Source organism: Scyliorhinus torazame, chromosome 6, assembly GCF_047496885.1.
Source record: "Scyliorhinus torazame isolate Kashiwa2021f chromosome 6, sScyTor2.1, whole genome shotgun sequence".
Lineage (NCBI taxonomy): Eukaryota > Metazoa > Chordata > Chondrichthyes > Carcharhiniformes > Scyliorhinidae > Scyliorhinus > Scyliorhinus torazame.
Window position 1 is genome coordinate 60,919,628 of NC_092712.1, and position 25,830 is coordinate 60,945,457.

At 48.4% G+C, this 25,830-nt stretch overlaps 1 protein-coding gene across 7 annotated transcripts in view; it reads right to left on the minus strand.

The window, feature by feature from the left end:
• The window catches only part of LOC140424813 (disco-interacting protein 2 homolog C), an 803,805-nt gene that overhangs the window by 226,595 nt on the left and 551,380 nt on the right, over positions 1 to 25,830 (minus strand). For 4 of the 7 annotated variants that reach the window (XM_072508262.1, XM_072508265.1, XM_072508264.1 and 1 more), the window contains 3 exons: positions 25,038 to 25,112; positions 7,796 to 7,919; positions 2,277 to 2,386 (listed from right to left, as the gene is read on the minus strand). In XM_072508262.1, coding sequence (XP_072364363.1) covers positions 2,277 to 2,386; positions 7,796 to 7,919; positions 25,038 to 25,112 — 309 coding nt within the window. The remainder of the gene's footprint in view (positions 1 to 2,276; positions 2,387 to 7,795; positions 7,920 to 25,037; positions 25,113 to 25,830) is intronic. The other 3 variants (XM_072508267.1, XM_072508266.1, XM_072508263.1) reach the window with 1 other exon arrangement.

The following is a 25,830-nucleotide window of genomic DNA, read 5'->3' on the forward strand; positions in this document are numbered from 1 at the left end:
AATAATAAAAATAGACTAAAATCACTGAAGGAGTGGTAGTGCTCACATTGTGCACTGTATGTTGATCGTGTGTTACCAGATATTTCATCCCTTACATTTAACCATGTAGGAAGAGTGAAGGACAAGCAATGGCCATTATCCCGATTGAAGCTCAAATTCATGTATGGCAAACTCTGCCATCACTGTAGTCAATAGCTTATTGGCCGTAATTTTTGGCCTCCCCATACTCCTTGATATAGTATCCCAAAAACGCTCTCTTTTTATGCAAGCAAATTATTAGCAATATTTGGTTTAGATTTACTTTGCTGTACAAATCATGCTAAACTGTGTTCAAAATGCTCCAACATTTAATATCACTCCTTATAATTCCCTGAACCGCAGCATGAATGTCACAAAAATACTTTATTCTTTTGAGTTTTTGCAAAATCAGTCATTTCCATAAGCACTTAAACAACAGAAAGGATAATCTCCAAATATTTGGCTCAGCAAGTGTTTTTATGCACCCAAGCATCTTGGAATCTTCTGTAATGTTAAAGATGCTTTATATAGGTGGCACCTCAAATCCGGCTGCCTCTCAACGCCAACATTTTTTTAAGCATGCCATGCAAGAATACCCCACAAAGACAGGTGTATAATTAAAAACTTAATTAAAGCATTGAATCCCCAAAAGATTTCGTTATTTGCTAGTTTTAGTTAATTAACCATAAATCCACAGTAGAAAGCAAAATTGCAAATGTGCCCTCTGGCCAGTAGCAAAAAGAACAAAATGAACGCAGTATGGCGCACCTGTTGTTTACCTCACTCCAAGTGATTAGGGCGACCCTTGACCACACCCGATCCAGGTTAGCCCAACCCTTAGTCAGAATATGGTGCCAGTCTCACCATTAGTACCCTGCTATGGGTATCTTTGGTGAATGAAAGCACTGCAGTTTCCTGTTACTAACAGTTAAGTCGCACACAAAACTACCCAAGGTGACTATATCTTATGTGACCTTTAGAATGAAAAGAAGCATCAGAGCAAAGGGAAAAGATCAGATTCTATTCACAAGGGAAGGATAAGCACATAGGAACAGACGTGTTGCAAAATGCATGAGGCTGAAGTGAACCATCGCCTTGCCTCCATAAACCAAGATCCGAAATCTGGCATAGACTCAGTCCGGAGGTTGCCGGTTTGAAAAACACTGACTGTAAATGCAAGTTGTGGTTGTAGAAGTAGTGTGTTCGATTATAACACAATGCAGAAAATTTTAATAATTTAAAGCCCTGCCTTCGCTGAATGGTCCAAACCATTTTATCCTTCCTGTCTCTGTCCAGGTACCATGCCCTGAAAAGGCACTGGCAACCACTGACTTCTGTGGTTGGACCATGATTATGCTTGGCAAGATGCTGCAGTGTTTTCTTTTGTTGCCCTCTGAAGACGGCTGACCAGGAAACTCTCCTGCTCTTACCACCTGCCATAGGCCTTTTGGAAGGATTTACAGTTTGATAATCGACTTGGTTGGCCATGTTACGGATGCACCTTCCACGGCCATCAGGTCCTGGGGTGGGACTTAAATGCAGAGCTTCTGGCTCAGAGTTACCCATTGCACCACAAGACCTCGTCTTTATAATTGCTAGGCAGCGATAATATCGAAGACGATGCTTCTGATGTTACAATGGCTTATCTATTACTCTCTAATTGAAAACCAAAGTAAGATCTGCAAATTAAAATGGCAAATTTAAAATGTTAGATGAATTCTAACTGATGCTGATTATAATCACCTGTAATTTTCTGTTCAACATTTGCTTTGTACTGTGGTATCTTCAAGAATGGGAGCCTTATTTTACTGACGCGATTTTACTCTCATGCTTGCAAAGATCGTCAGACCTTAAAATAGGCTTCACTAATAATTGCAATTCTAAATGAGGACTACACATTCATTTATTTTTGACAGGCATGCTTCTAGAGACTGCACTTGTCCCCTCCCGAAACCAATGTTGTCCTCATGGACACCAGACAAGAATGAAAAAGTCAAACTTGTAAACATGTTTGTGATGGTTGGTCAGTTCATAGTGGAATATAGTTTCCCTCTCTTGCCCCTCTTTAAGCTCGAGGGCAAATACCAATTCATTGATCCTGCAATCTGTACCACTATATAAATACCTGTAACATATCTTTAAGATATTAAAGCTTACTCTATTTGAAGCACATACAAATGACAAGTCATAATGGCACATTCATTGATCAAGACAATCATTTCGAAAACATTTTGCTTCCAGATCGCAGTTCCTCTCACCTCAATGTATGCAGTGTCATTATTTGCATCCTTAATGTGAGGGAACCAATCCCGAGGAGGCTTAGACAGGTGCTTAGATTCTGTTACAAACCACAGCAACCGTGGCCAACCTAAAATAGAATGACATAAAGTAAAATCAGCTCATTGTAGGGTGAAGTAAGATATCCTAAATAGAACATAGAACAATACAGCGCAGTACAGGCCCTTCGGCCCACGATGTTGCACCGAAACAAAAGCCATCTAACCTACACTATGCCATTATCATCCATATAATAGAGTGAGCTAGTGACACAAACATTTACAGAGATACAAGTCACAAGCTCCCTTGACATTAATTGGTTCAGATTCCTCTGGTTCCACAAAAAGCAGGGCAAATCCAATCCGACCAATTACTGCCCCAGTCTACTCTTAATCCTCAGCAAACTAATAGAAGATGCTATTGACAGTGCTAGCAAGCAACAACCTGCTCATGGATGCTCAGGTTGGGTTCTGTCAGGCCGACTTGGTTTCTGACCTCATTACAGCCTTGGTCAAAACTTGGACAAAAGAGTGGTTTTCGAGAGGTGAGGTGAGAGTGACTTCTCTGCGTATCAAGGTGGCTTTCAACCAAGTGCAGTATCAAGGGCCAGTTACAAAATTGAAGTCAAGGGGAATCAGGGGCAAAACTCCCCACTGCTTGGAATGATACCGAGTCCAAAGGTTGTGGATGTTTTCTCAGGCCCAGGACATTGCAGGACTTCCTCAGGGTAGTTAGTGTCCGAAGCCCAATATCTTCAGCTGCTTCATGAATGACCTTCCCTCCATCATAAGGTCAGAAGTGTGGATGCTCACTGATGATTAAACCATTCCTGACCCCTCAGATACTAAAGCAGGCCATGTGTGTATTCAGCAAGACCTAGACAACAAGGCTGGATCTGATATGTATGGCATGGATGTTACTTGCTATAACTGCTGTGGCAATGATAATCTCTAACAAGAGTGAATTGAACCATCTCTCCTTGACATCCAATGGCATTACCATCACTGAACCCCCCCCCCCGCACCCCCCCACCCCTCCCCCCACTATCAACATCCTACAGGTTACCATTGACCAGAAGTGGAACTGCATCAGCCTTATAAGTGATACAAGCGCAGGCCAGAGGTTGGGAATTCTATGGCATATAACTCACATCCTGATTCCACAAAGCCTGTTCACCATCTCTCATACACAAGTCAAGAATGTGATGGGTTAATCTCCACGTGCCTGAATGCCACTCAAGGACAAAGCAGCCCACTTGAATGGCATTCCATTCATCAGCTCAAACATTCACTCCCTCCACCACTGCCACACTGCAGAAGAATGTACCAACTACAAAATGCACTGCAGCAAGTCGCCAGACCTCCTTCGACAGCATTTTCCAATCTGTGACTTCAATTCCCTAAAAGGACAAGGATAGCAGACGCACGGAGGCACCACCACCTGCAAAGTTCCCCTCGAAGCCACACATCATCTTGACTTCGAACCATATCGCCGCCATTCCTTCACTGTCACTTGGTGAAACACCTGGAACTCTCTCCCGAACAGCACGGTGGATGTACTACATCAGGTGGACTTCAGAAGTTCAAGAAGGCCACTCGCATATGCACTCTCTGAAGGGTAATTAGGGGTGGGCAATAAATGCTAGCCTTACCTTGCTCATGAAAGAATAAAAAGAATCATTCAACCAGCAGTCTCGTATTTTTGCATAAATGCAAGAAATTTACTTGCAATATACTGTTTTATTGATGTACTTTTCTAGATCTTAATCATTAAAAAAATTAGACTAAGCTATTAAAATGTTGTGTCTTGAATAAACTAACAAAACTTTAAAAGTATATTTCATGTAAGCCGAGTCCATGTGAATGACAGAATGAAGTGTTCAATATGGAAACTTTTTTAAAATTATTTAATTTATTCTTGAATTTTAATTAATACAACTTTTCCTCTACCCAATCCTTTCAAATATAAAATTTGAACCTACAAGACCTCAAACACATTTTAAAACATCTCGATTATCTTAACAATTATCTGAATTTAACTACCACTTGACACTTGCTAAATAGTCTCCTGACTGGCTAAGGTAACAGCCATGAAGCAAGCCTGCAAGGTTACAAATGATCAGCTATCTATGTTCCAAAGAAAATTTACAGAATTTATGTAACATATTAGAGTAGCAGAGCTGCACTTATTCTTATCTTAACTTTTTCAATTAATAGCTGCTGAATATTATCATAGATTGTACAGATCGGAGTTGCGGTGTGTGTGATGGCATTGACAGTGGTGTCCCAGGTAGCTGTCTGCATCAAAGAGGGAAATCACACACAACGCTGTTCTCGTTCCCTCCAGCCCTTGTGCCCCTCGCCTCTGCCTCCACTTCCTCCTCTCTCCACCGCTTTCTTTGTCATTCTCGCTTCCTGCTCCCTCCTCCACCTCCTGCGATGTCCACCTCCCACTGCCACTTCCATCACCGCTCCTGCTCACTTCACCACTCTCGCCTGCTTCCCACTGCCCTCACCACTACCTCCCGCTTCCCACTGCCCTCACCACTCTCTCCAGCTTCCTGCTCTTTCCTGCTTCCCACTGCCCTCACCACTCTCTCCTGCTTCCCACTGCCCTCACCACTCTCTCCCGCTTCCCACTGCCCTCACCACTCTCTCCTGCTTCCCATTCCCCTCACCACTCTCTCCTGCTTCCCACTGCCCTCACCACTCTCTCCTGTTTCCCACTCCCCTCACTCCTGCTTCCCATTCCCCTCACCACTCTCTCCTGCTTCCCACTCCCCTCACCACTCTCTCCAGCTTCCTGCTCTCTCCTGCTTCCCACTGCCCTCACCACTCTCTCCTGCTTCCCACTCCCCTCACCACTCTCTCGTTTCCTGCTCTCTCCTGCTTCCCACTCCCCTCACAACTCTCTCCTGTTTCCTGCTCTCTCCTGCTTCCCATTCCCCTCACCACTCTCTCCTGCTTCCCACTGCCCTCACCACTCTCTCCTGCTTCCCACTCCCCTCACCAGTCTCTCCTGTTTCCTGCTCTCTCCTGCTTCCCATTCCCCTCACCACTCTCTCCTGCTTCCCACTCCCCTCACCACTCTCTCCAGCTTCCTGCTCTCTTCTGCTTCCCACTGCCCTCACCACTCTCTCCTGCTTCCCACTCCCCTCACCACTCTCTCCTGTTTCCTGCTCTCTCCTGCTTCCCACTCCCCTCACCACTCTCTCCTGTTTCCTGCTCTCTCCTGCTTCCCATTCCCCTCACCACTCTCTCCTGCTTCCCACTGCCCTCACCACTCTCTCCTGCTTCCCACTCCCCTCACCACTCTCTCCTGTTTCCTGCTCTCTCCTGCTTCCCACTGCCCCCACCACTCTCTCCTGCTTCCCACTCCCCTCACCACTCTCTCCTGCTTCCCACTGCCCTCACCACTCCCTCCCGCTTCCCACTCCCCTCACCACTCTCTCCTGTTTCCCACTGCCCTCACCACTCTCTCCTGCTTCCCACTCCCCTCACCACTCTCTCCTGCTTCCCACTCCCCTCACCACTCTCTCCTGTTTCCTGCTCTCTTCCTCCTTCCCATTCCTCTCACCACTCTCTCCCGCTTCCCATTCCCCTCACCACTCTCTCCTGCTTCCCACTCCCCTCACCACTCTCCAGCTTCCTGCTCTCTTCCTCCTTCCCATTCCCCTCACCACTCTCTCCCGCTTCCCATTCCCCTCACCACTCTCTCCTGCTTCCTGCTCTCTTCCTCCTTCCCATTCCCCTCACCACTCTCTCCCGCTTCCCATTCCCCTCACCACTCTCTCCTGCTTCCCACTCCCCTCACCACTCTCTCCAGCTTCCTGCTCTCTTCCTCCTTCCCATTCCCCTCACCACTCTCTCCCGCTTCCCATTCCCCTCACCACTCTCTCCTGCTTCCTCCTCCCCTCACCACTCTCTTCTGCTTCCCACTCCCCTCACCACTCTCTCCTGCTTCCTGCTCTCCTCCTCCTTCCCATTCCCCTCACCACTCTCTCTTGCTTCCCACACTCTCCTACTTTGCACTCCCTCGACTATTCTTCCCTGTTTCCTTCACTGCTCTCTCAGCTTCCCTCTTCCTCCCTCCCTGTTACTTTCTGTGGCCCTCGTTGTTCAACTCCCAGGTTGTCCACCTCCTGCCTCCAGCTCCCTCCACTGTTTGCTCCCACGTCCCAATCCCTTCACTGCTCCCTCTGCCACTCCCTTTGCCATGATCTCCTGCTTTCTCTCTCCCTCTTTCTGGAAACCTCTCCCACCTCCATTGTCCCCCTTCCACATTGACTGTTTCTCGCTGGGGGGGGGGGGGAAGGAAGAAGAGGAGGAGGCAGTGAAGAGAGCAGGTGGGTTGGGGAAGGGACGCTGGAGGAAGAGACAAAGAGAGTGGAAGGAAGTTGGAAGGGGTGGCGACGGGAGCAGCTGGGAGTGGGGGGGGGGGGGTAGAGGGAGCGGTAAAGGAAGAGGCAGCTGCATGTCGTGGACAGAAGACCGCAGGAGGGAACAGCGAAGATGCTGAAAGGCAAAGGGAAGATGACGGCGGGGAGATGGCAACGGACAGTGGAAGGGAGCAGGCAGCAGATGGTGGTGGACAGCGGACAAAATAGTGACATTAGCAGTGGGAGTGACATTGGCAGTGGGGGAAACCTTGCACGACAACGGATGGAGTGGGAGCCAAATTCCTGTTCAGTGGCAGGAGTTCCAGTGTTTGTGTTTCAATGTGTGTCGAGTGAACACCGGGGCCATATTGCACCGGCTGTTCACTCCGGCGAGACCTTCCGGACCCGCTAACGGCTTCCCAACGGCAAGGGGCGCATTCAACGGGAAACCCCATTGACAACAGTGGGACCAGAAGATTTCCTCCACCAGCCAATGGCAAAACGCGGGCCAGGTTGCGTGCACAATCCTGCCCCTGGACCGAGAAACATTTCCTTCCAGACAAAGGAGATACACTGATCCCATCAGTTCAGGATGGATTTGAAGCTCAACTCCAGAGGTGAAGGAACAGAGTTCTAATCGGCTGCACTAACTCAATCTCAAATTTCACAATATTACCCAAATACTTGATCCACATTGATATGAAGTTCAGCTATCTGCTACTCCCAATAATGACCTTCAAATGTTTTTTTAAAAAATGGGTTAATAGCTCTAATAATAGTGAACAAATGATTTTGAAGCTAATGCACCATTTCAGGGCAGGGATTCTGAGCTTTTTAAACATGTTTGTATGTAATAATGACTGCTGATTTTCAAATTTAATTTGATTACCTTTGGTTTATTAAAGTTGTGGTTTACTGAAGAACAAGGTCATGTTAAATTGTGGTAAACATACCTCCAGGCATGAAAGAAAATCCCATTTGTTACTCGTGAAGCTGTTACAATCACTGTAGTACTGGGTGGGGGTAAGCGGAGTCAGATTTTCCCCAAGTGATTGATCACAAATAAAGTGCAGCAATATAAAATTAGTCAATGTTATATTGAGAAATATGAAAACTAATTACCTTTAAACTGGAGAATCTCCCCCGTTGGGCTTTTGGGCAAACCTTTATGGCAAGCATCGCTAGTTAATGCTACAGTAACACCGCAACTTCCCAAAAGAAAACCAATTTGTTGGCTTCCAGCATCCTGGTGGGGGGGGGGGGGGGGGGGGGGGGGGTGGAGAAAAAAAACAAGTCTGTCATCTTACGACGTGCTTCAAAGTTTCAAAACCACAATTTCAGAATGGCAGGGTTGGACTGGAAGGGGGAAAGGTTGTGATTTATGTGGGGAGATGGGAAGAAAAGGCAGGTTAAAAATGAGTAGCACTGGAATCGGACTTCTTCAAATACGAATACTGAATCCACGTAATTATATATACACACACAAGTGATAAGTCATGAAATATTTAATGTTTTGCATGTTTCAACTCACACATGTATATTGATAGGGATCAAATGATGACGTCTTCTGGGCTGAATTCTCCTTCCATTGGTGGGTGACGGTAGAATATCATCATGCGAATTCGTCACTAATCCAGTGAAATGCTCTCACTGGCCCGTTTGCTACGCAGTGCAGTATTAGGGCAGTAATGATGTCCCCCGATAGGTTTACAATTACTTTATGGCTATAAGGGTCCCCGGATTATCAAGTGGAACACTGAAAGTAATGCTGGCTGAATTGAGGGACAGATGAGATAGTCTGTTGAGTGGGAAATCAGTTACGAGTGATGGACATGACACCACCCGAAGGAAAATCCACACAATGAAAGAAAACGTTCCTCACGAGTGTAGTCAAGGAAAGTCGAGTGACTTCACCAACATCTAGCCAATATCATTTACAGCCTGCACAAAGCGTCTTACCTATCATGCATTTTATCTCTCAGCTTTCAGGGGTCAGAGGAATTTACTTCTACAAAGGGGAACCTCTGCGAACACATAGGAATTTTGCCCGCTTAAAGCAAATCTGGTAACTCATGCCTGCTACAGAGCTATTGCCAGTTTTCAAGGACATCTGATTCACAGCGCTAATTACTTCCTTAATAAAAACAGAAAAGGCTGGAAAATCTCTGCAGATCTGGCAGCATCTATGGAGAGAGAAAGAGTTAATGTTTCAAGTCCAAATGGACTCTTCTTTGGAACATGGAATTTGCATTCCATGACATCTTTTGCCCTTTAATCTCTCCTGCCCTCTAATCTATCACTGACCTTCTATATTAACCCATCTGCACGCCCCTCCTTTTTCAGCAGCATAAAACCAATTACATTTCTAACTCTCTCCAGTTCTGAAAAATCACATTGGACTCAGAATGTTAACTGTTTCTCTGTCCATAGATCCCCAATTGTCCTTGAGAAATTAGTGGTGAGTTGGCTTCTTGAACTGCTGCAGTACAATACATCATAGTTACAACCATAGTTCTGCTGGTTTTTTCTCACATCCCTCCTAAACCTCCTGCCCCTCACCATATAATAATCTTTATTGTCACAAGTAGGCTTCATCAACACTGCAATAAAGTTACTGTGAAAAGCCTCTAGTCGTCACGCTCCGGCGCCTGTTCGGGTACACAGAGGGAGAATTCAGAATGTCCAATTCACCTAACAAGCAGGTCTTTCGGGACTTGTGGGAGGAAAACGGAGCACCTGGACGAAACACATGCAGACACGGGGAGAACATGCAGACACCACACAGACAGTGACCTAAGCTGGGACTTAAACCCGGGTCCCTGGTGCTGTGAAGCAACAGTGCTAACTACTGTGCTCTACCATGCTACCCCTTGAACTTGTGCAGCCTCATGACTGGCCCTTCAGTTAAGGGGAACAGCTGCTCCCTATCCACCCTGTCCATGCCCCTCATAATCTTGCACACCTCCATCAGGTCACCCCTCAGTCTGCTCCGCTCCAGCGAAAACAACTCAAGCCTATCCAACCTCTGTTCCATCCCAGGCAACATCCTGGTGAATCTCCTCTGCACCCGCTCCAGTGCAATCACATCCTTCCTACAATGTAGTGACTAGAACTGCACACAGTACTCCCCGCCCTATCCCGGTAATCCCAGGTAACCTGCACATCTTTGGGCACTAAGAGGCAATTTAGCATGGCCAATCCACCTAACTTGCTCATCATTGGACTGTGGGAGGAAATCGGAGCACTCGCAAGAAACCCACATAGACACGGGATAAAGTGCAACCTCCATACAGACAATGTAATGTACAGGTCTTGTTGCATTTGCACATAGACTGCTTCATCATCTGAGGAGTTTCGAATTGTGAATATTGTGCAACCATCAGCAAACATCCCCAATTCTGACCTTATGGTGGAAGAAAGGTCATTCATAAAGCAGCTGAAGATGGTTAGGCAGAGGAAACTCTGCGGAACTCCTGCAGTGATGTCCTTGAGCTGAGATGACAGACTTCCAACCAACTCAACCATTTTCATTTGAGCTACGAATGAGTCCAACCAGCAGAGAGTTATCCCCCTGATTCCCATAGACACCAGTTTTGCTCGCGCTCCTTGAAGCCACATTTGGCTAAATGCTGCCTTGATGTCAAGGGCAGTCACTCTCACCTCATCTCTGCCATTCAGCTCATTTGTCCAGGTTTGAACCAAGTCTGTAATGAGGTCAGGAGCGGAGTGACACTGGTGGGACCCAATTTGAATGTCCGTGAGCAGGTTATTGCGAAGCAAGTGTCACATGATAGCATTTTTTATTATCTTGATGATTGAGAGGAGACTGATGGGACGGTAACCGAGGAACTTTTTAACGTCCTGCAGAACACAGGGCCAAATATGGAGATGGTGGAGGAAATGTCGGATGCAGTGTCGGGTCTGGACATGGGGGCATGTCGTTCAGATTAGGATGGGTGGGTGAGCCGCTGGGAAATCTTGCCCATTGCCAAGCTTACATGTCATGATCTGAAGGGTTTTATCATTGAGCTCAGGAATTGCATTAGCATACTAGCCAATGCAGCCAAAGTAGATCAAGACATAGTCGAAAAATTTGGGTAACATCACAGAAGCATAGGCTGAAGCAGCTAAGGTGGTCATTGGATTCAGACAAAAAAATAAGAAGTGGTTAACCGCAGAGATGCGTAAGAATGGAAGAGGAGTGAAGAAAACAGCTTTAAGGAAAAGCTGCTAAATGCAAAGTCATCCAGTTTGACTCAACAGGCTGAAGAACAAAATAAGACCAAAGACAGAGTAAAGAAGAGACTAGAGAACATTTGCTGAGGATTTGGCGAGAGAGGCTGCAGAAAGAGGAGAAGTGAACACGTGTACAATGTCACTAAACACTCCGTGGACAAAACACTAATCACACCATGCCAGTCAAAGACAAACATGAATGTGTGATAACAGCAGAGAGCAAGCAAGCTGCAAGATGGGTACAACAGTTTGAAGAGGCTCTTAAGCAGGCTGATGGTCCAGCTAATCCACCACCTTCTGATGATGTTGTTGGTACTGACAACAGGCCACCCATTGAAGTCTGTGCAGCCATCAAGCCATAAAAAATGGCAAAATGGCTCGAATTGACTCCCTGCAGGAAAAGCAGATGTGAACAGGGCTCCTAGGATGCTTACTGATCTTTTCTGCAAGGTATGGGAAAGTGAAGTCATAGCAGAAGACTGGAGTAAAGGCCTATTTTTGAAACTGCCAAAGGGGACATCTGCCACTGTCGCGACTGGCGAGGAATTGTAATCCTTTCCATCTCCAGCAATACCTTCTGCAGAATTCTCCTCAAGCGGCTTGGAGACGCCACTGGTGACAAGCTTGGGTAAGAGTAAGCAGAGTTCCACAAGGGCAGAGGATGTATAAACCGGATATATTTGCTCTGCGCACCATCAGAGTACAATGCCTCGAATGGAATGCACCCACTACATCAACTTCATAGACGTCAAGAAGGCAGTGTTCACCGTGAGAGCCTGTTGAAGATTCTCAAAGCCTTTGAAATTGCACCCAAGATTGTCAGTTTCATTGGGAAGCTCTATGAGCGCTTTGAATGCATCATCTTTGGCATTACGTTTGTGGTTAGGGGCAGGAGATGTGGACGGAATTTGAGGAAAAACCTCTTCACCCAGAGGGTGGCGGGAATCTGGAACACAGTACCTGAAAGGGTGGCAGAGGCAGGACCCTGACAACATTTAGATGAACACTTGAAACACCATAGCACACAAGGCTCAATCAAATACTGTAAAGTAGGATTAGAAGAGATGACTACTTGATGGCAGAAACGATGGGCCGAAGGGCCTTTCTGTACTGCAAATCTCAGACTCTGACATTGTCGGAGTGGTTTGAAGTTGACTATGTGACGTGTGAGCTGTGCAATTTTACTACTTTTTGTTGTTATGTCTGAGAAGCCTTGTGGTTTTGGAAGGGGAATGCTTTTTTAAAAAATTATGCCCCGTCTTGTTTATAAGAAAGATAAGTGGAGCTGGAAATGGTTGAAGGGTGGATGGTTGAGGTTGGTAGAATCATAGAATTTACAGTGCAGAAGGCGGCCATTCGGCCCATCGAGTCCGCACCAGCTCTTGGAAAGAGCACCCCACCCAAGGTCAACACCGTCACCCCAGTCCCATAACCCAGTAACCCCACCCAACACTAAGGGCAATGTTGGACACGAAGGGCAATTTATCATGGCCAATCCACCTAACCTGCACATCTTTGGACTGTGGGAGGAAACCAGAGCACCCGGAGGAAACCCACGCACACACGGGGAGGATGTGCAGACTCCGCACAGACAGTGACCCAAGCCGGAATCGAACCTGGGACCTGGAGCTGTGGAGCAATTGTGCTAACAGTCCTTACTGAGATTGAAGCCAAATTAGAGGCAATCAGTGTCAGGATATTTTTTTCTCTGTTACTTGAATTTAAGAATCTGTGCCTTTATCCTTCAATGGCCTGGGCAGATTTTGAATCCTGGAGAGGACTGGGTACACTGTGACTTCCTGGAGGCTGAGTTTTCTGTCGCTTGGGTCTCTCACTGTGGTCCGCTCTGGAGCTCTTTGAATAAGAAGATAAATAATGGTGCACGCTGAGGTGAGATTGGTTTGTTGGTGGTTGGTTTGAGGAAAGGGATTGCCCTTGGTATCCTTTCTGTGATGGTGGTCATTCTGAGTCAGTTTGTGCATCTTTCCCTCAGAAGCGAATTGGCACTCCCTCCCAGAGCGCCCAATTGATGGGTGTTTTGATGGTTGTTCTTTTTTTTGGGATGCGTTCCCCCCAGCTGGTGAGTATCCTCTTCTCCTTAGTATAAGTGGGGATAGTGCATTGCCCTGGATGGAGTGGGAGAGGTATAGATATGGCTGGGGTGCAGGTCTGGGAGGGGTGTTCTGGAGGTCCTGGGGGTATAGTTTCCTGCGTGTTGGGATGTTTTGGGCTCAACCAGGTCTGGTGCTGTGGCTAGACAGATAATCATTCAACAAACATAACACAATCCCCACAGTTTGACATACTTTCCCCTTTAGAGTTCTTGGCAATGTGGAGGAGCAGAGAGATCTTGGGGTCTATGTTCATAGATCTTTGAAAGTTGCTACTCAAGTGGATAGAGCTGTGAAGAAGGCCTATGGTGTGCTAGCGTTCACTGGCAGAGGGATTGAATTTAAGAGCCGTGAGGTGATGATGCAGCTGTACAAAACCTTGGTAAGGCCACATTTGGAGTAGTGTGTGCAGTTCTGGTCGCCCTCATTTTAGGAAGGATGTGGAAGCTTTGGAAAAGGTGCAAAGGAGATTTACCAGGATGTTGCCTGGAATGGAGAGTAGGTCTTACGAGGAAAGGTTGAGGGTGCTAGGCCTTTTCTCATTAGAACGGAGAAGGATGAGGGGAGATGGAGCGGGTCCAGCGGAGATTCACACGGATGATCCTAGGAATGGTAGGCCTAACATACGGTGAACGTCTGAGGATCCTGGGATTATATTCATTGGAGTTTAGGAGGTTGAGGGGAGATCTAATAGAAACTTACAAGATAATGAATGGCTTAGATAGGGTGGATGTAGGGAAGTTGTTTCCATTAGCCGGGGAAACTAGGACCCTGCGGGGCACAGCCTTAGAATAAAAGGGAGTCACTTTAGAACAGAGGTGAGGAGAAATTTCTTCAGCCAGAGAGAGTTGGGTCTGTGGAATTCATTGCCACAGAGGGCGGTGGAGGCCGGGACGTTGAGTGTCTTTAAGACAGAAGTTGATAAATTCTTGATTTCTCGAGGAATTAAGGGCTATGGAGAGAGAGCGGGTAAATGGAGTTGAAATCAGCCATGATTGAATAGCGGAGTGGACTCGATGGGCCGAATGGCCTTACTTCTGCTCCTATGTCTTATGATCTTATAAGATGATCAGGGGAATAGATCGAGTAGACAGTCAGAGACTTTTTCCCCGGGCAGAACAAACCATTACAAGGGGATATAAATTTAAGGTGAATGGTGGAAGATATCGGGGGGGATGTCAGAGGTAGGTTCTTTACCCAGAGAGTAGCAGGGGCATGGAATGCACTGCCTGTGGAAGTAGTTGAGTCGGAAACATTAGGGACCTTCAAGCGGCTATTGGATAGGTACATGGAGTACGGTAGAATGATGGGGTGTAGATTAATTTGTTCTTAATCTAGGACAAAAGTTCGGCACAACATCGTGGGCCGAAGGGCCTGTTCTGTGCTGTATTTTCTATGTTCTATGTTTTCTCCCCATAACCACCGTGCCCCCCCCCCCCCCCCCCCCCCCCCCCCCACCACCACCACCACCAAACAAATCCTCAAACAGGGGCAAAATCAACCTCCGTCTCACACAGAATCTGCGCCCCCTACACCGCGAGTCCCTAAGGATGAACTTAATCTTTTCCAATTTAAGGATTTTTGCTACATCCCCCAGCCATGCCGACCTCCACTCCAGTAGGATTCACTGCCAGGCAATCAGAATGGTGAAGAACACTTCAACAGCATCCCTCACTTCCAACAGCTCCGACACCCCAAAGATCGCCACCAAAGAGACCGGCAACATCTCCACTCCCACAATTTCCAACAATGCATCAAATATCGGAACCCAATTCCCCGCCAATCTCAGACGTAACCAAAACTCATCTGCGCCCGCATCATGTGAGCCCTACATACCACTTTGAACTGTACCAAGCTCAGTCTAGCACAGGATGGTGTTGGATTTACCCGGTGCATAATCTGACTCCACAACCACCCCTCCCATCCCAAATCCATGCCCAGCTCCTCCTCCCACCCTGTGGCATCCTGTGCACTTGGGGGCTTGGGACGACCCTTCTGGAGGGTTCTTGTGGGGCCATCCTGAGATTTGGATTTTGCTTCTTCAGTGCACGGGGGCCTCTGGATGAGCCCGTTGCTTGGTGGATATCCCGTCCCCCTTGGGGGTGGGGGCTGGGGGGGGGGGGGGGGTTCTGGTAGTTTCCAGCTTTCTTTTTTCCTCTTCCTTTCTTGGAAGGCTCTGAAGGTTTAACCGTAATCCAAACATGTTGCTGCTGGTCCCCACTGCACAACTGCATGGAATGGTGTTGGTTGTACGCTGGGCCGGAGATTTGGGTGAAGATGTGTTGTGTGGTATATAGGTGATCCTCTCAGGATTCAGGCTTTAGCATATTTTCTTTGCTTTTGTAAGGGCGGATATGAAGGATCCATGCTTGGCTCCTACATGAGTGCAAATAGGTCTGGTACCCGACGAGAGAAGACTGTGGTGGGTTGTTGATACCTTTGGTGCTGCTAGGGTTGAGGGAGATGTATGTTGGTGCGCACCCGGACATGGTGTGGAAAATCTATCCTGATTCCTCGTGGTAATTGGGGGCTAACGGGACGTGAGAGGGTGTGCACAATTTTATCATTTTTTTCATGGCCTCATCCCGTTTCTCTGATGGGGCTGTGGAGCCAATTGTAATGTTGTCTTCCTGTCTCTCTCTGTGCTCATATGTGCCGAGCAGTTTTTTTCCCCTTGCTTATGGCGATGTACTATTTCGTAATTTTGTTGCGTCATTCTCTAAAATGTAAAACTTTAATAAACATGCTTGAAAAACAAGCAGAAAACCCAAATCATGAGCATCAACACACCAGCAGCATCTCCAATTACCACCAATAGAGATGCTCTCGAGTATAACTTATCCTGGGAGCCTTAACAGCAATGACAACAGTGATAAGGAGAACACCACGGCCAGGGTGGATAAAATTAGTGGTTCATTTAGCAGACTTCGAAGCATCTGGGAGTCCAAACAATACAGTCTTAAGACCAAAGTCGGACTCTACAACAATATTGTAAAGTCAGTCCCGCTGTATGGATCTGAATGCTGGAGGACAGTGAAGACAGACATGGGTACAGTCAAGGCCTTTTGTAACAGCTGCCTACCTAAGATCTGGACCAACTACTGGCCAAATAAAATTTCCAATGAGGACCTGCAGAAGAAAACTCGCTGCTACAGCATTGTCCTGGAGATCAAGAAGCAGCGGGTAAGACACCTGAGGACATCCCAAGAGAGAATACCGCGTAAATTGCTCTCTCCCAGTAGAACCACTAGGTCTAATTACTGTAAATAAGCACCTCCTGAGGCCAATTGTTTTACCCTTTGTTTTAAAGATACTACTTATTCCTTGTATGTCATCTGCTACATTGTGAAATGCTGCTGTTCTGTCTGCATGTTCAAGCCATTCAGTTCATGTACAAAAAATTATAATGTGACTATAGTATTAGGTCCAAAGCAATGTACATTAAAGAATCATCCACGCTATGGCGAGAACGAGTATGGGAGAGAGAGCGCGTGAGCGGTACAGAGAGAGAGAGAGCGCGCGAGTGCGGTACAGAGAGAGAAAGAGCGCGAGTGCGGTACAAAGTGAGAGAGGGAGTGCGAGTGTGGTACAGAGAGAGCGCGGATCCGTATAGAGAGAACGCCAGTGCGGTACAGAGTGAGAGAGTGGGAGTGCGAGTGTGGGAGAGCGCGCGCGCGTGTGGGAGAGAGAGCGCGCGCGCGTGTGGGAGAGAGAGCGCGCGCGTGTGGGAGAGAGAGCGCACGTGTGGGAGAGAGAGCGCGCGTGTGGGAGAGAGCGCGCGCGTGTGGGAGAGAGCGGGCGCGCGTGTGGGTGAGAGAGCGCGCATGTGTGGGTGAGAGAGCGCGCGCGTGTGGGAGAGAGAGCGCACGTGTGGGAGAGAGAGCGCGCGTGTGGGAGAGAGCGCGCGCGTGTGGGAGAGAGCGCGCGCGTGTGGGAGAGAGAGCGCGCGTGTGGGAGAGAGAGCGCGCGTGTGGGAGAGAGAGCGCGCGTGTGGGAGAGAGAGCGCGCGTGTGGGAGAGAGAGCGCGCGTGTGGGAGAGAGAGCGCGCGTGTGGGAGAGAGAGCGTGCGTGTGGGAGAGAGAGCGTGCGTGTGGGAGAGAGAGCACTCGTGTGGGAGAGAGAGCACACGTGTGGGAGAGAGAGCACACGTGTGGGAGAGAGAGCACACGTGTGGGAGAGAGAGAGCACACGTGTGGGAGAGAGAGCGCACGTGTGGGAGAGAGCGGGCGCGTGTGGGAGAGAGCGCGCGTGTGTGGGAGAGAGCAGGCGCGTGTTGGAGAGAGAGCGCACGTGTGGGTGAAAGAGCGCGTGTGTGGAAGAGAGAGCACACGTGTGGGAGAGAGGACACGTGTGGGAGAGAGGACACATGTGGGAGAGAGCACATGTGTGGGAGAGAGAGGACACGTGTGGGAGAGAGAGGGCGCGTGTAGGAGAGAGAGTATGCGTGTGGGAGAGGGGACGCGTGTGGGTGTGAGCGCGCGCGAGGGTGAGAGCGCGCGCGTGTGGGTGAGAGCGCGCGCGTGTGGGTGAGAGAGCGCATGAGTGCGTGAGAGGCCGCGCGTGTGGGAGAGAGCGCTCGCATGTGGGAGAGGACGCGCGTGTTTGGGGGAGGGAGCGCGCGTGTGGGTGAGGGAGCGCGCGTGTGGGTGAGGGAGCGCGCGTGTGGGAGATAGGGCGTGCGTGTGGGAGAGAGAGCTCGCGTGTGGGAGAGAGCGCATGCGTGTGGGAGAGAGCGCACGCGTGTGGGAGAGAGCGCGCGCGTTTGGGGGAGAGAGCGCGCGCGTTGGAGAGAGAGCGCGCTTGTGAGAGCGAGAGAGCACGCATGTGGGAGAGAGAGAGCACGCGTGTGGGAGAGAGGGAGCGCGCGTGTGGGAGAGAGGGAGCGCGCGTGTGGGAGAGAGGGAGCGCGCGTGTGGGAGAGAGGGAGCGCGCGTGTGGGAGAGAGGGAGCGCGCGTGTGGGAGAGAGGGAGCGCACGTGTGGGAGAGAGAGCGCGCGTTTGGGAGAGCGCGCGTGTGGGAGAGAGAACGCGCGTGTGGGAGAGAGAGAAAGCGTGTGTGGGAGAGAGAGCGCGCGTTTGGGAGAGAGAGTGCGCGTGTGGGAGAGAGAGCGCGCGCGAGGGTGAGAGCGCGCGCGTGTGGGTGAGAGCGCGCGCGTGTGGGTGAGAGAGCGCATGAGTGCGTGAGAGGCCGCGCGTGTGGGAGAGAGCGCTCGCATGTGGGAGAGGACGCGCGTGTTTGGGGGAGGGAGCGCGCGTGTGGGTGAGGGAGCGCGCGTGTGGGTGAGGGAGCGCGCGTGTGGGAGATAGGGCGTGCGTGTGGGAGAGAGAGCTCGCGTGTGGGAGAGAGCGCACGCGTGTGGGAGAGAGCGCACGCGTGTGGGAGAGAGCGCGCGCGTTTGGGGGAGAGAGCGCGCGCGTTGGAGAGAGCGCGCGCTTGTGAGAGCGAGAGAGCACGCGTGTGGGAGAGAGAGAGCGCGCGTGTGGGAGAGAGGGAGCGCGCGTGTGGGAGAGAGGGAGCGCGCGTGTGGGAGAGAGGGAGCGCGCGTGTGGGAGAGAGGGAGCGCGCGTGTGGGAGAGAGGGAGCGCGCGTGTGGGAGAGAGGGAGCGCGCGTGTGGGAGAGAGGGAGCGCGCGTGTGGGAGAGAGGGAGCGCGCGTGTGGGAGAGAGGGAGCGCGCGTGTGGGAGAGAGGGAGCGCGCGTGTGGGAGAGAGGGAGCGCGCGTGTGGGAGAGAGGGAGCGCGCGTGTGGGAGAGAGGGAGCGCGCGTGTGGGAGAGAGGGAGCGCGCGTGTGGGAGAGAGGGAGCGCGCGTGTGGGAGAGAGGGAGCGCGCGTGTGGGAGAGAGGGAGCGCGCGTGTGGGAGAGAGGGAGCGCGCGTGTGGGAGAGAGGGAGCGCGCGTGTGGGAGAGAGGGAGCGCGCGTGTGGGAGAGAGGGAGCGCGCGTGTGGGAGAGAGGGAGCGCGCGTGTGGGAGAGAGGGAGCGCGCGTGTGGGAGAGAGGGAGCGCGCGTGTGGGAGAGAGGGAGCGCACGTGTGGGAGAGAGAGCGCGCGTTTGGGAGAGAGAGCGCGCGTTTGGGAGAGCGCGCGTGTGGGAGAGAGAACGCGCGTGTGGGAGAGAGAGAAAGCGTGTGTGGGAGAGAGAGCGCGCGTTTGGGAGAGAGAGTGCGCGTGTGGGAGAGAGAGCGCGCGTGTGGGAGAGAGAGCGCGCGTGTGGGAGAGAGAGCGCGCGTGTGGGAGAGAGAGCGCGTGTGTGGGAGAGAGAGCGTGCATGTGGGAGAGAGAGCGCGCATGTGGGAGAGAGAGCGCGCGTGTGGGAGAGTTGTGGGAGGGGACCCGGGTAGGCCTGGATCAAGGAATGTTCCACATACCCCATAAAATGGCAAGCGGAGCTAGGACCCATGCAGGTACCACAATACTTTAATTCTGAATAGTTACACTCTCCTGAACAATGATTGGTTTATTTTGTTTTAAATGGAATAAAGCTGGGTGATGAAAGCAGCAGCAATTTGGGAGTTCACATAAACAAAATATTAAAATCAGCACATCAAGTGGATAAGACCATAAAAAGTCTGAACCTATATATATTAACCTAAGTACGGTTGAAGTATTATGTACAGTTTTGGTCTCCACACTACCGGAACAATGTCGATGCAGAGGGTACTGGGCAGATTTGCTAGGATACTACCCAGCATGAGAAAGGGAAACACAGAAGAAAAAATGTAATTATTTGGGGCTGGTCTCAATTAGAACAGTAGAAATAGCGACACGATTTAAAAGTAACCTTTACACAGAGGATTGTGAACTTTTGGAATGAACTACTAAAGCAGTAGTGGCTATGGGGGCGAAACTCAACTTTGGCAGTGTTTCAATACCAGCAATAGCAAAGTGGTTGCGGCAAACGCTCCCCCTCCTAGACACGCAGCTGGTTTACTGTTCCATTCAACTAAACGCACCCCGACCGAAGTTAACTTTGCCTCTACATGTCAACATTTAAGTTTAGGCTAAATTGGTATTTCATTGAAAGAGGAATAATGGGAACAAGATGTGCAGGTGGGATTGGTAAACAGCAACTGACTGAACTGAATATCTTATTTCTGTGATGCAATTTCTATCGAATCCTCTTTATTCTCCTATTCATAAAACTCCAAATGTTATTAACACATTTTTAAAAAATTGTTTTATCCGCCTGAAATCTCATGTATTTGAACCCTTGGATCCATCAGTTCATCCACAACCTTTAGTGATTTCTTCTGCTACCTCCCAAAATGTATTATTTAACGCTTGTCCACAATAAATTGCGTTCTGCACTGGTCTCCCTCTTCTAGTTCTCTGACAGTCGTTTACATTTTTGCCAAACTATATTATTTTCTCTTCAGCAAATTCTGAGATTGTACTCCCTATGTCCAAGTGTAGATGACCTATGGCAGGGGGGTGGGCACGGGAGCAATAGGTCAGAAGGTGAGAGCATTGAGGGAGAACTAGGGAATAGGGACAGTGTGGCTCTGAGGCAGAGCAGACGGGGAGAAGTTGCTGAACACAGCGGGTCTGGTGGCCTGAAGTGCATATGTTTTAATGCAAGGAGCATTACGGGTAAGGCAGATGAACTTAGAACTTAGAGCTTGGATTACTACTTGGAACTATGATGTTGTTGCCATTACAGAGACCTGGTTGAGGGAAGGGCAGGATTGGCAGCTAAACGTTCCAGGATTTAGATGTTTCAGGCGGGATAGAGGGGGATGTAAAAGGGGAGGCGGAGTTGCGCTACTTGTTCGGGAGAATATCACAGCTATACTGCGAGAGGACACCTCAGAGGGCAGTGAGGCTATATGGGTAGAGATCAGGAATAAGAAGGGTGCAGTCACAATGTTGGGGGTATACTACAGGCCTCCCAACAGCCAGCGGGAGATAGAGGAGCAGATAGGTAGACAGATTTTGGAAAAGAGTAAAAACAACAGGGTTGTGGTGATGGGAGACTTCAACTTCCCCAATATTGACTGGGACTCACTTAGTGCCAGGGGCTTAGACGGGGAGGAGTTTGTAAGGAGCATCCAGGAGGGCTTCTTAAAACAATATGTAAACAGTCCAACTAGGGAAGGGGCGGTACTGGACCTGGTATTGGGGAATGAGCCCGGCCAGGTGGTAGATGTTTCAGTAGGGGAGCATTTAGGTAACAGTGACCACAATTCAGTAAGTTTTAAAGTACTGGTGGACAAGGATAAGAGTGGTCCGAGGATGAATGTGCTAAATTGGGGGAAGGCTAATTATAACAATATTAGGCGGGAACTGAAGAACATAGATTGGGGGCGGATGTTTGAGGGCAAATCAACATCTGACATGTGGGAGGCTTTCAAGTGTCAGTTGAAAGGAATACAGGACCGGCATGTTCCTGTGAGGAAGAAAGATAAATACAGCAATTTTCGGGAACCTTGGATGACGAGTGATATTGTAGGCATCGTCAAAAAGAAAAAGGAGGCATTTGTCAGGGCTAAAAGGCTGGGAACAGACGAAGCCTGTGTGGCATATAAGGAAAGTAGGAAGGAACTTAAGCAAGGAGTCAGGAGGGCTAGAAGGGGTCACGAAAAGTCATTGGCAAATAGGGTTAAGGAAAATCCCACGGCTTTTTACACGTACATAAAAAGCAAGAGGGTAGCCAGGGAAAGGGTTGGCCCACTGAAGGATAGGCAAGGGAATCTATGTGTGGAGCCAGAGGAAATGGGTGAGGTACTAAATGAATACTTTGCATCAGTATTCACCAAAGAGAAGGAATTGGTAGATGTTGAGTCTGGAGAAGGGGGTGTAGATAGCCTGGGTCACATTGTGATCCAAAAAGACGAGGTGTTGGGTGTCTTAAAAAATATTAAGGTAGATAAGTCCCCAGGGCCTGATGGGATCTACCCCAGAATACTGAAGGAGGCTGGAGAGGAAATTGCTGAGGCCTTGACAGAAATCTTTGGATCCTCGCTGTCTTCAGGGGATGTCCCGGAGGACTGGAGAATAGCCAATGTTGTTCCTCTGTTTAAGAAGGGTAGCAAGGATAATCCCGGGAACTACAGGCCGGTGAGCCTTACTTCAGTGGTAGGGAAATTACTGGAGAGAATTCTTAGAGACAGGATCTACTCCCATTTGGAAGCAAATGGACGTATTAGTGAGAGGCAGCACGGTTTTGTGAAGGGGAGGTCGTGTCTCACTAACTTGATAGAGTTTTTCGAGGAGGTCACTAAGATGATTGATGCAGGTAGGGCAGTAGATGTTGTCTATATGGACTTCAGTAAGGCCTTTGACAAGGTCCCTCATGGTAGACTAGTACAAAAGGTGAAGTCACACGGGATCAGGGGTGAACTGGCAAGGTGGATACCGAACTGGCTAGGCCATAGAAGGCAGAGGGTAGCAATGGAGGGATGCTTTTCTAATTGGAGGGCTGTGACCAGTGGTGTTCCACAGGGATCAGTGCTGGGACCTTTGCTCTTTGTAGTATATATAAATGATTTGGAGGAAAATGTAACTGGTCTGATTAGTAAGTTTGCAGACGACACAAAGGTTGGTGGAATTGCGGATAGCGATGAGGACTGTCTGAGGATACAGAAGGATTTAGATTGTCTGGAGACTTGGGCGGAGAGATGGCAGATGGAGTTTAATCCGGACAAATGTGAGGTAATGCATTTTGGAAGGTCTAATGCAGGTAGGGAATATACAGTGAATGGTAGAACCCTCAAGAGTATTGAAAGTCAAAGAGATCTAGGAGTACAGGTCCACAGGTCATTGAAAGGGGCAACACAGGTGGAGAAGGTAGTCAAGAAGGCATACGGCATGCTTGCCTTCATTGGCCGGGGCATTGAGTATAAGAATTGGCAAGTCATGTTGCAGCTGTATAGAACCTTAGTTAGGCCACACTTGGAGTATAGTGTTCAATTCTGGTCGCCACACTACCAGAAGGATGTGGAGGCTTTAGAGAGGGTGCAGAAGAGATTTACCAGAATGTTGCCTGGTATGGAAGGCATAAGCTATGAGGAGCGATTGAATAAACTCGGTTTGTTCTCACTGGAACGAAGGAGGTTGAGGGGAGACCTGATAGAGGTCTACAAAATTATGAGGGGCATAGACAGAGTGGATAGTCAGAGGCTTTTCCCCAGGGTAGAGGGGTCAATTACTAGGGGGCATAGGTTTAAGTTGAGAGGGGCAAGGTTTAGAGTAGATGTACGAGGCAAGTTTTTTACGCAGAGGGTAGTGGGTACCTGGAACTCGCTACCGGAGGAGGTAGTGGAAGCAGGGACGATAGGGACATTTAAGGGGCATCTTGACAAATATATGAATAGGATGGGAATAGAAGGATACGGACCCAGGAAGTGTAGAAGACTGTAGTTTAGTCGGGCAGTATGGTCGGCGCGGGCTTGGAGGGCCGAAGGGCCTGTTCCTGTGCTGTACATTTCTTTGTTCTTTGCGTACAGAGATCAAAAGCAGATGCAGCACTGAGGTCAGGGGTTGAGGGTTCAATTCTTTCTACAATCCAAGTATTTAGCTTCTTTGTTTCCCAACTGTCAGCATAGATTCCATCCATGCCATGACATTTACTTAATTCTTCATGAGTCACTCTCAGTCAACACCTCCTGAAAATGCAGACCCAGCACACTGGCTGCAATTCCTTTATCTATTCAATACGCCAGCTCTTCAAAAAGATACTTCTACGTTTATCATTTGGCTATATTTGGCTTTAATTAAACCATTCTGGCTGCCTTTTGAGTATTTCTTGTTTACCTAATTACATCTTCGTAGAAGCCGACACCACAGAAAGCGGCCATCTTTGAAAGATTTATGCAATTAGTCCTCTTATCTTTTCTCCATATTATTGCGACTATATCACTTCAAATATTTGTCCAATTCCCTTTTGAAAGTTCATAGATCATAGAATTTACAGTGCAGGAAGCCATTCGGCCCATCGAGTCTGCACCGGCTCTTGGAAAGAGCACCCCACCCAAGCCCACACTCCCACCCCATCACCCAGTAACCCCACCCAACACTAAGGGCAATTTTGGACACTAAGGCAATTTTAGCATGGCCAATCCACCTAACCTGCACATCTTTGGACTGTGGGAAGAAACCGGAGCACCCGGAGGAAACCCACGCACACACGGGGAGAACGTGCAGACTCCGCACAGACAGTTGCTGATTCTGTTTTCACTATTCTTTCAGGCAGTGCATTCCAAATCACAGTAATACGCTGTGTAAAAAAAAGTCTCAACTCTTCTGTCAATCACCTGAAAAGTGATTATCCGACTCTTCTGCCAGTAGATACAGTGCTTTCCCTTATTTACTCCATAAATAGTTCACGATTTTGAACGTCTCTACTAAATTTCACCTTAACCTTCTCACCTCCAAGGAGAACAATCCCAGCTCCTCCAGTCTCACCACGTAATTCATATCCTATGAATTTACTCACAATTAACACTTACATGACCTGGTCTGTAGTTATTCTCTTCTTCACTCTCCTCTTTGCCAAAGATGTTACATTGGTTACCCTCCAGTCCAAAAGCACAATTGGCATATTTATGGTGAAATGAAAAATCGTGCCCAAAACCTGTGCCATCTTCGCTCTGGCTGGTTACTACAGGATCAAGACTCGAGTTCTGTCATTTTTATGGAACCAGTTCCAAAACAGAGCCTCGGTTTGATAACAGTTTTGATGGTTTGGGGAAGAACTTAGCAGGGTCAATATCAACCAGGTCTTCAGTTTGCAAATAAACATAGAATTTTTAAAAATGGTTTTCCCTTTTGTTTTAGCGAAGTTAGGTCACTAAAGTCATATGTTAAATCAGAAGGTACAGACATTCTAACTGCCGAATTACTGACGTGATTTCTGTTGGTGGGGGTATTTTCCATTACATGCAAAACACTATGCTGGCTTTGTTTCCAAAAAAAAACATAGATCTGCGCCAATCAGCCACAAGAAATTTGACTGGAATAATTTGCCGATATTTGTGACACAAAGTGTGACGCGACAGACAAGAAATGTGCACACACATACCATTTTTATTATTAAAGCTAGCAGATCTCCCATGGCGTTGCTCACGGTGAGTCGGAGGAAACGTTGTTTTATCTCCTGTAACGCACAATACATTATCAGGGCCACTGACTGACGGTGACTAAATAACTCAAATTGTGTTTATATTAAACAGTATTATGGGAGCATTCATGTATTTGGGGGTTTGCATAATTATTGTTTAAAAAGGTATATATCCGTGTCCTGGACTACATTTCTGTTTGTAATTGCTTTTGCCTCTTACCTGTTTAAAAAAAAAATCCCAGATTATAGAAGACCATGTTGCACGGGTCATACGTGTCGTAGTTGGGGTTTGATAATGTTGGTATGGTGAACCTAGCATCTGGGAGGGTTAGAAGGCTGGGATGGGGTCAGCTAGGGACAGAGGAATGTGCTAATGAGGAATTCAGGGATTGTGAGATGAGGGTCTTTCTGGGTGGAAGGGTACTGAAACAGTGGAGTCTTGTGTCCAAATGTGCTGATGGATATTCTGTTTTTTAAAATTCTTTCATGGGATGTGGGTGCTGGCAAGGCGAGCATTTGCTGCCCATCTCAGATTGCCCTTGAGCAGAGTGACTTTCTAGGCCTTGTAGAAGGCAGTTAAGAGTCAACCACATTGCTGTGGGTATGGAGATATCCTTCCCTAAAAAGGACAGAAGTGAATCGGATGAATATTTACAACAATCAATGATAGTTGTCGTGGCCACCATGACTATGACTAGATTTATATTTTGATTTATTAACTGAATTTAAATTCCACCAGCTGTTGTGGTGTGAT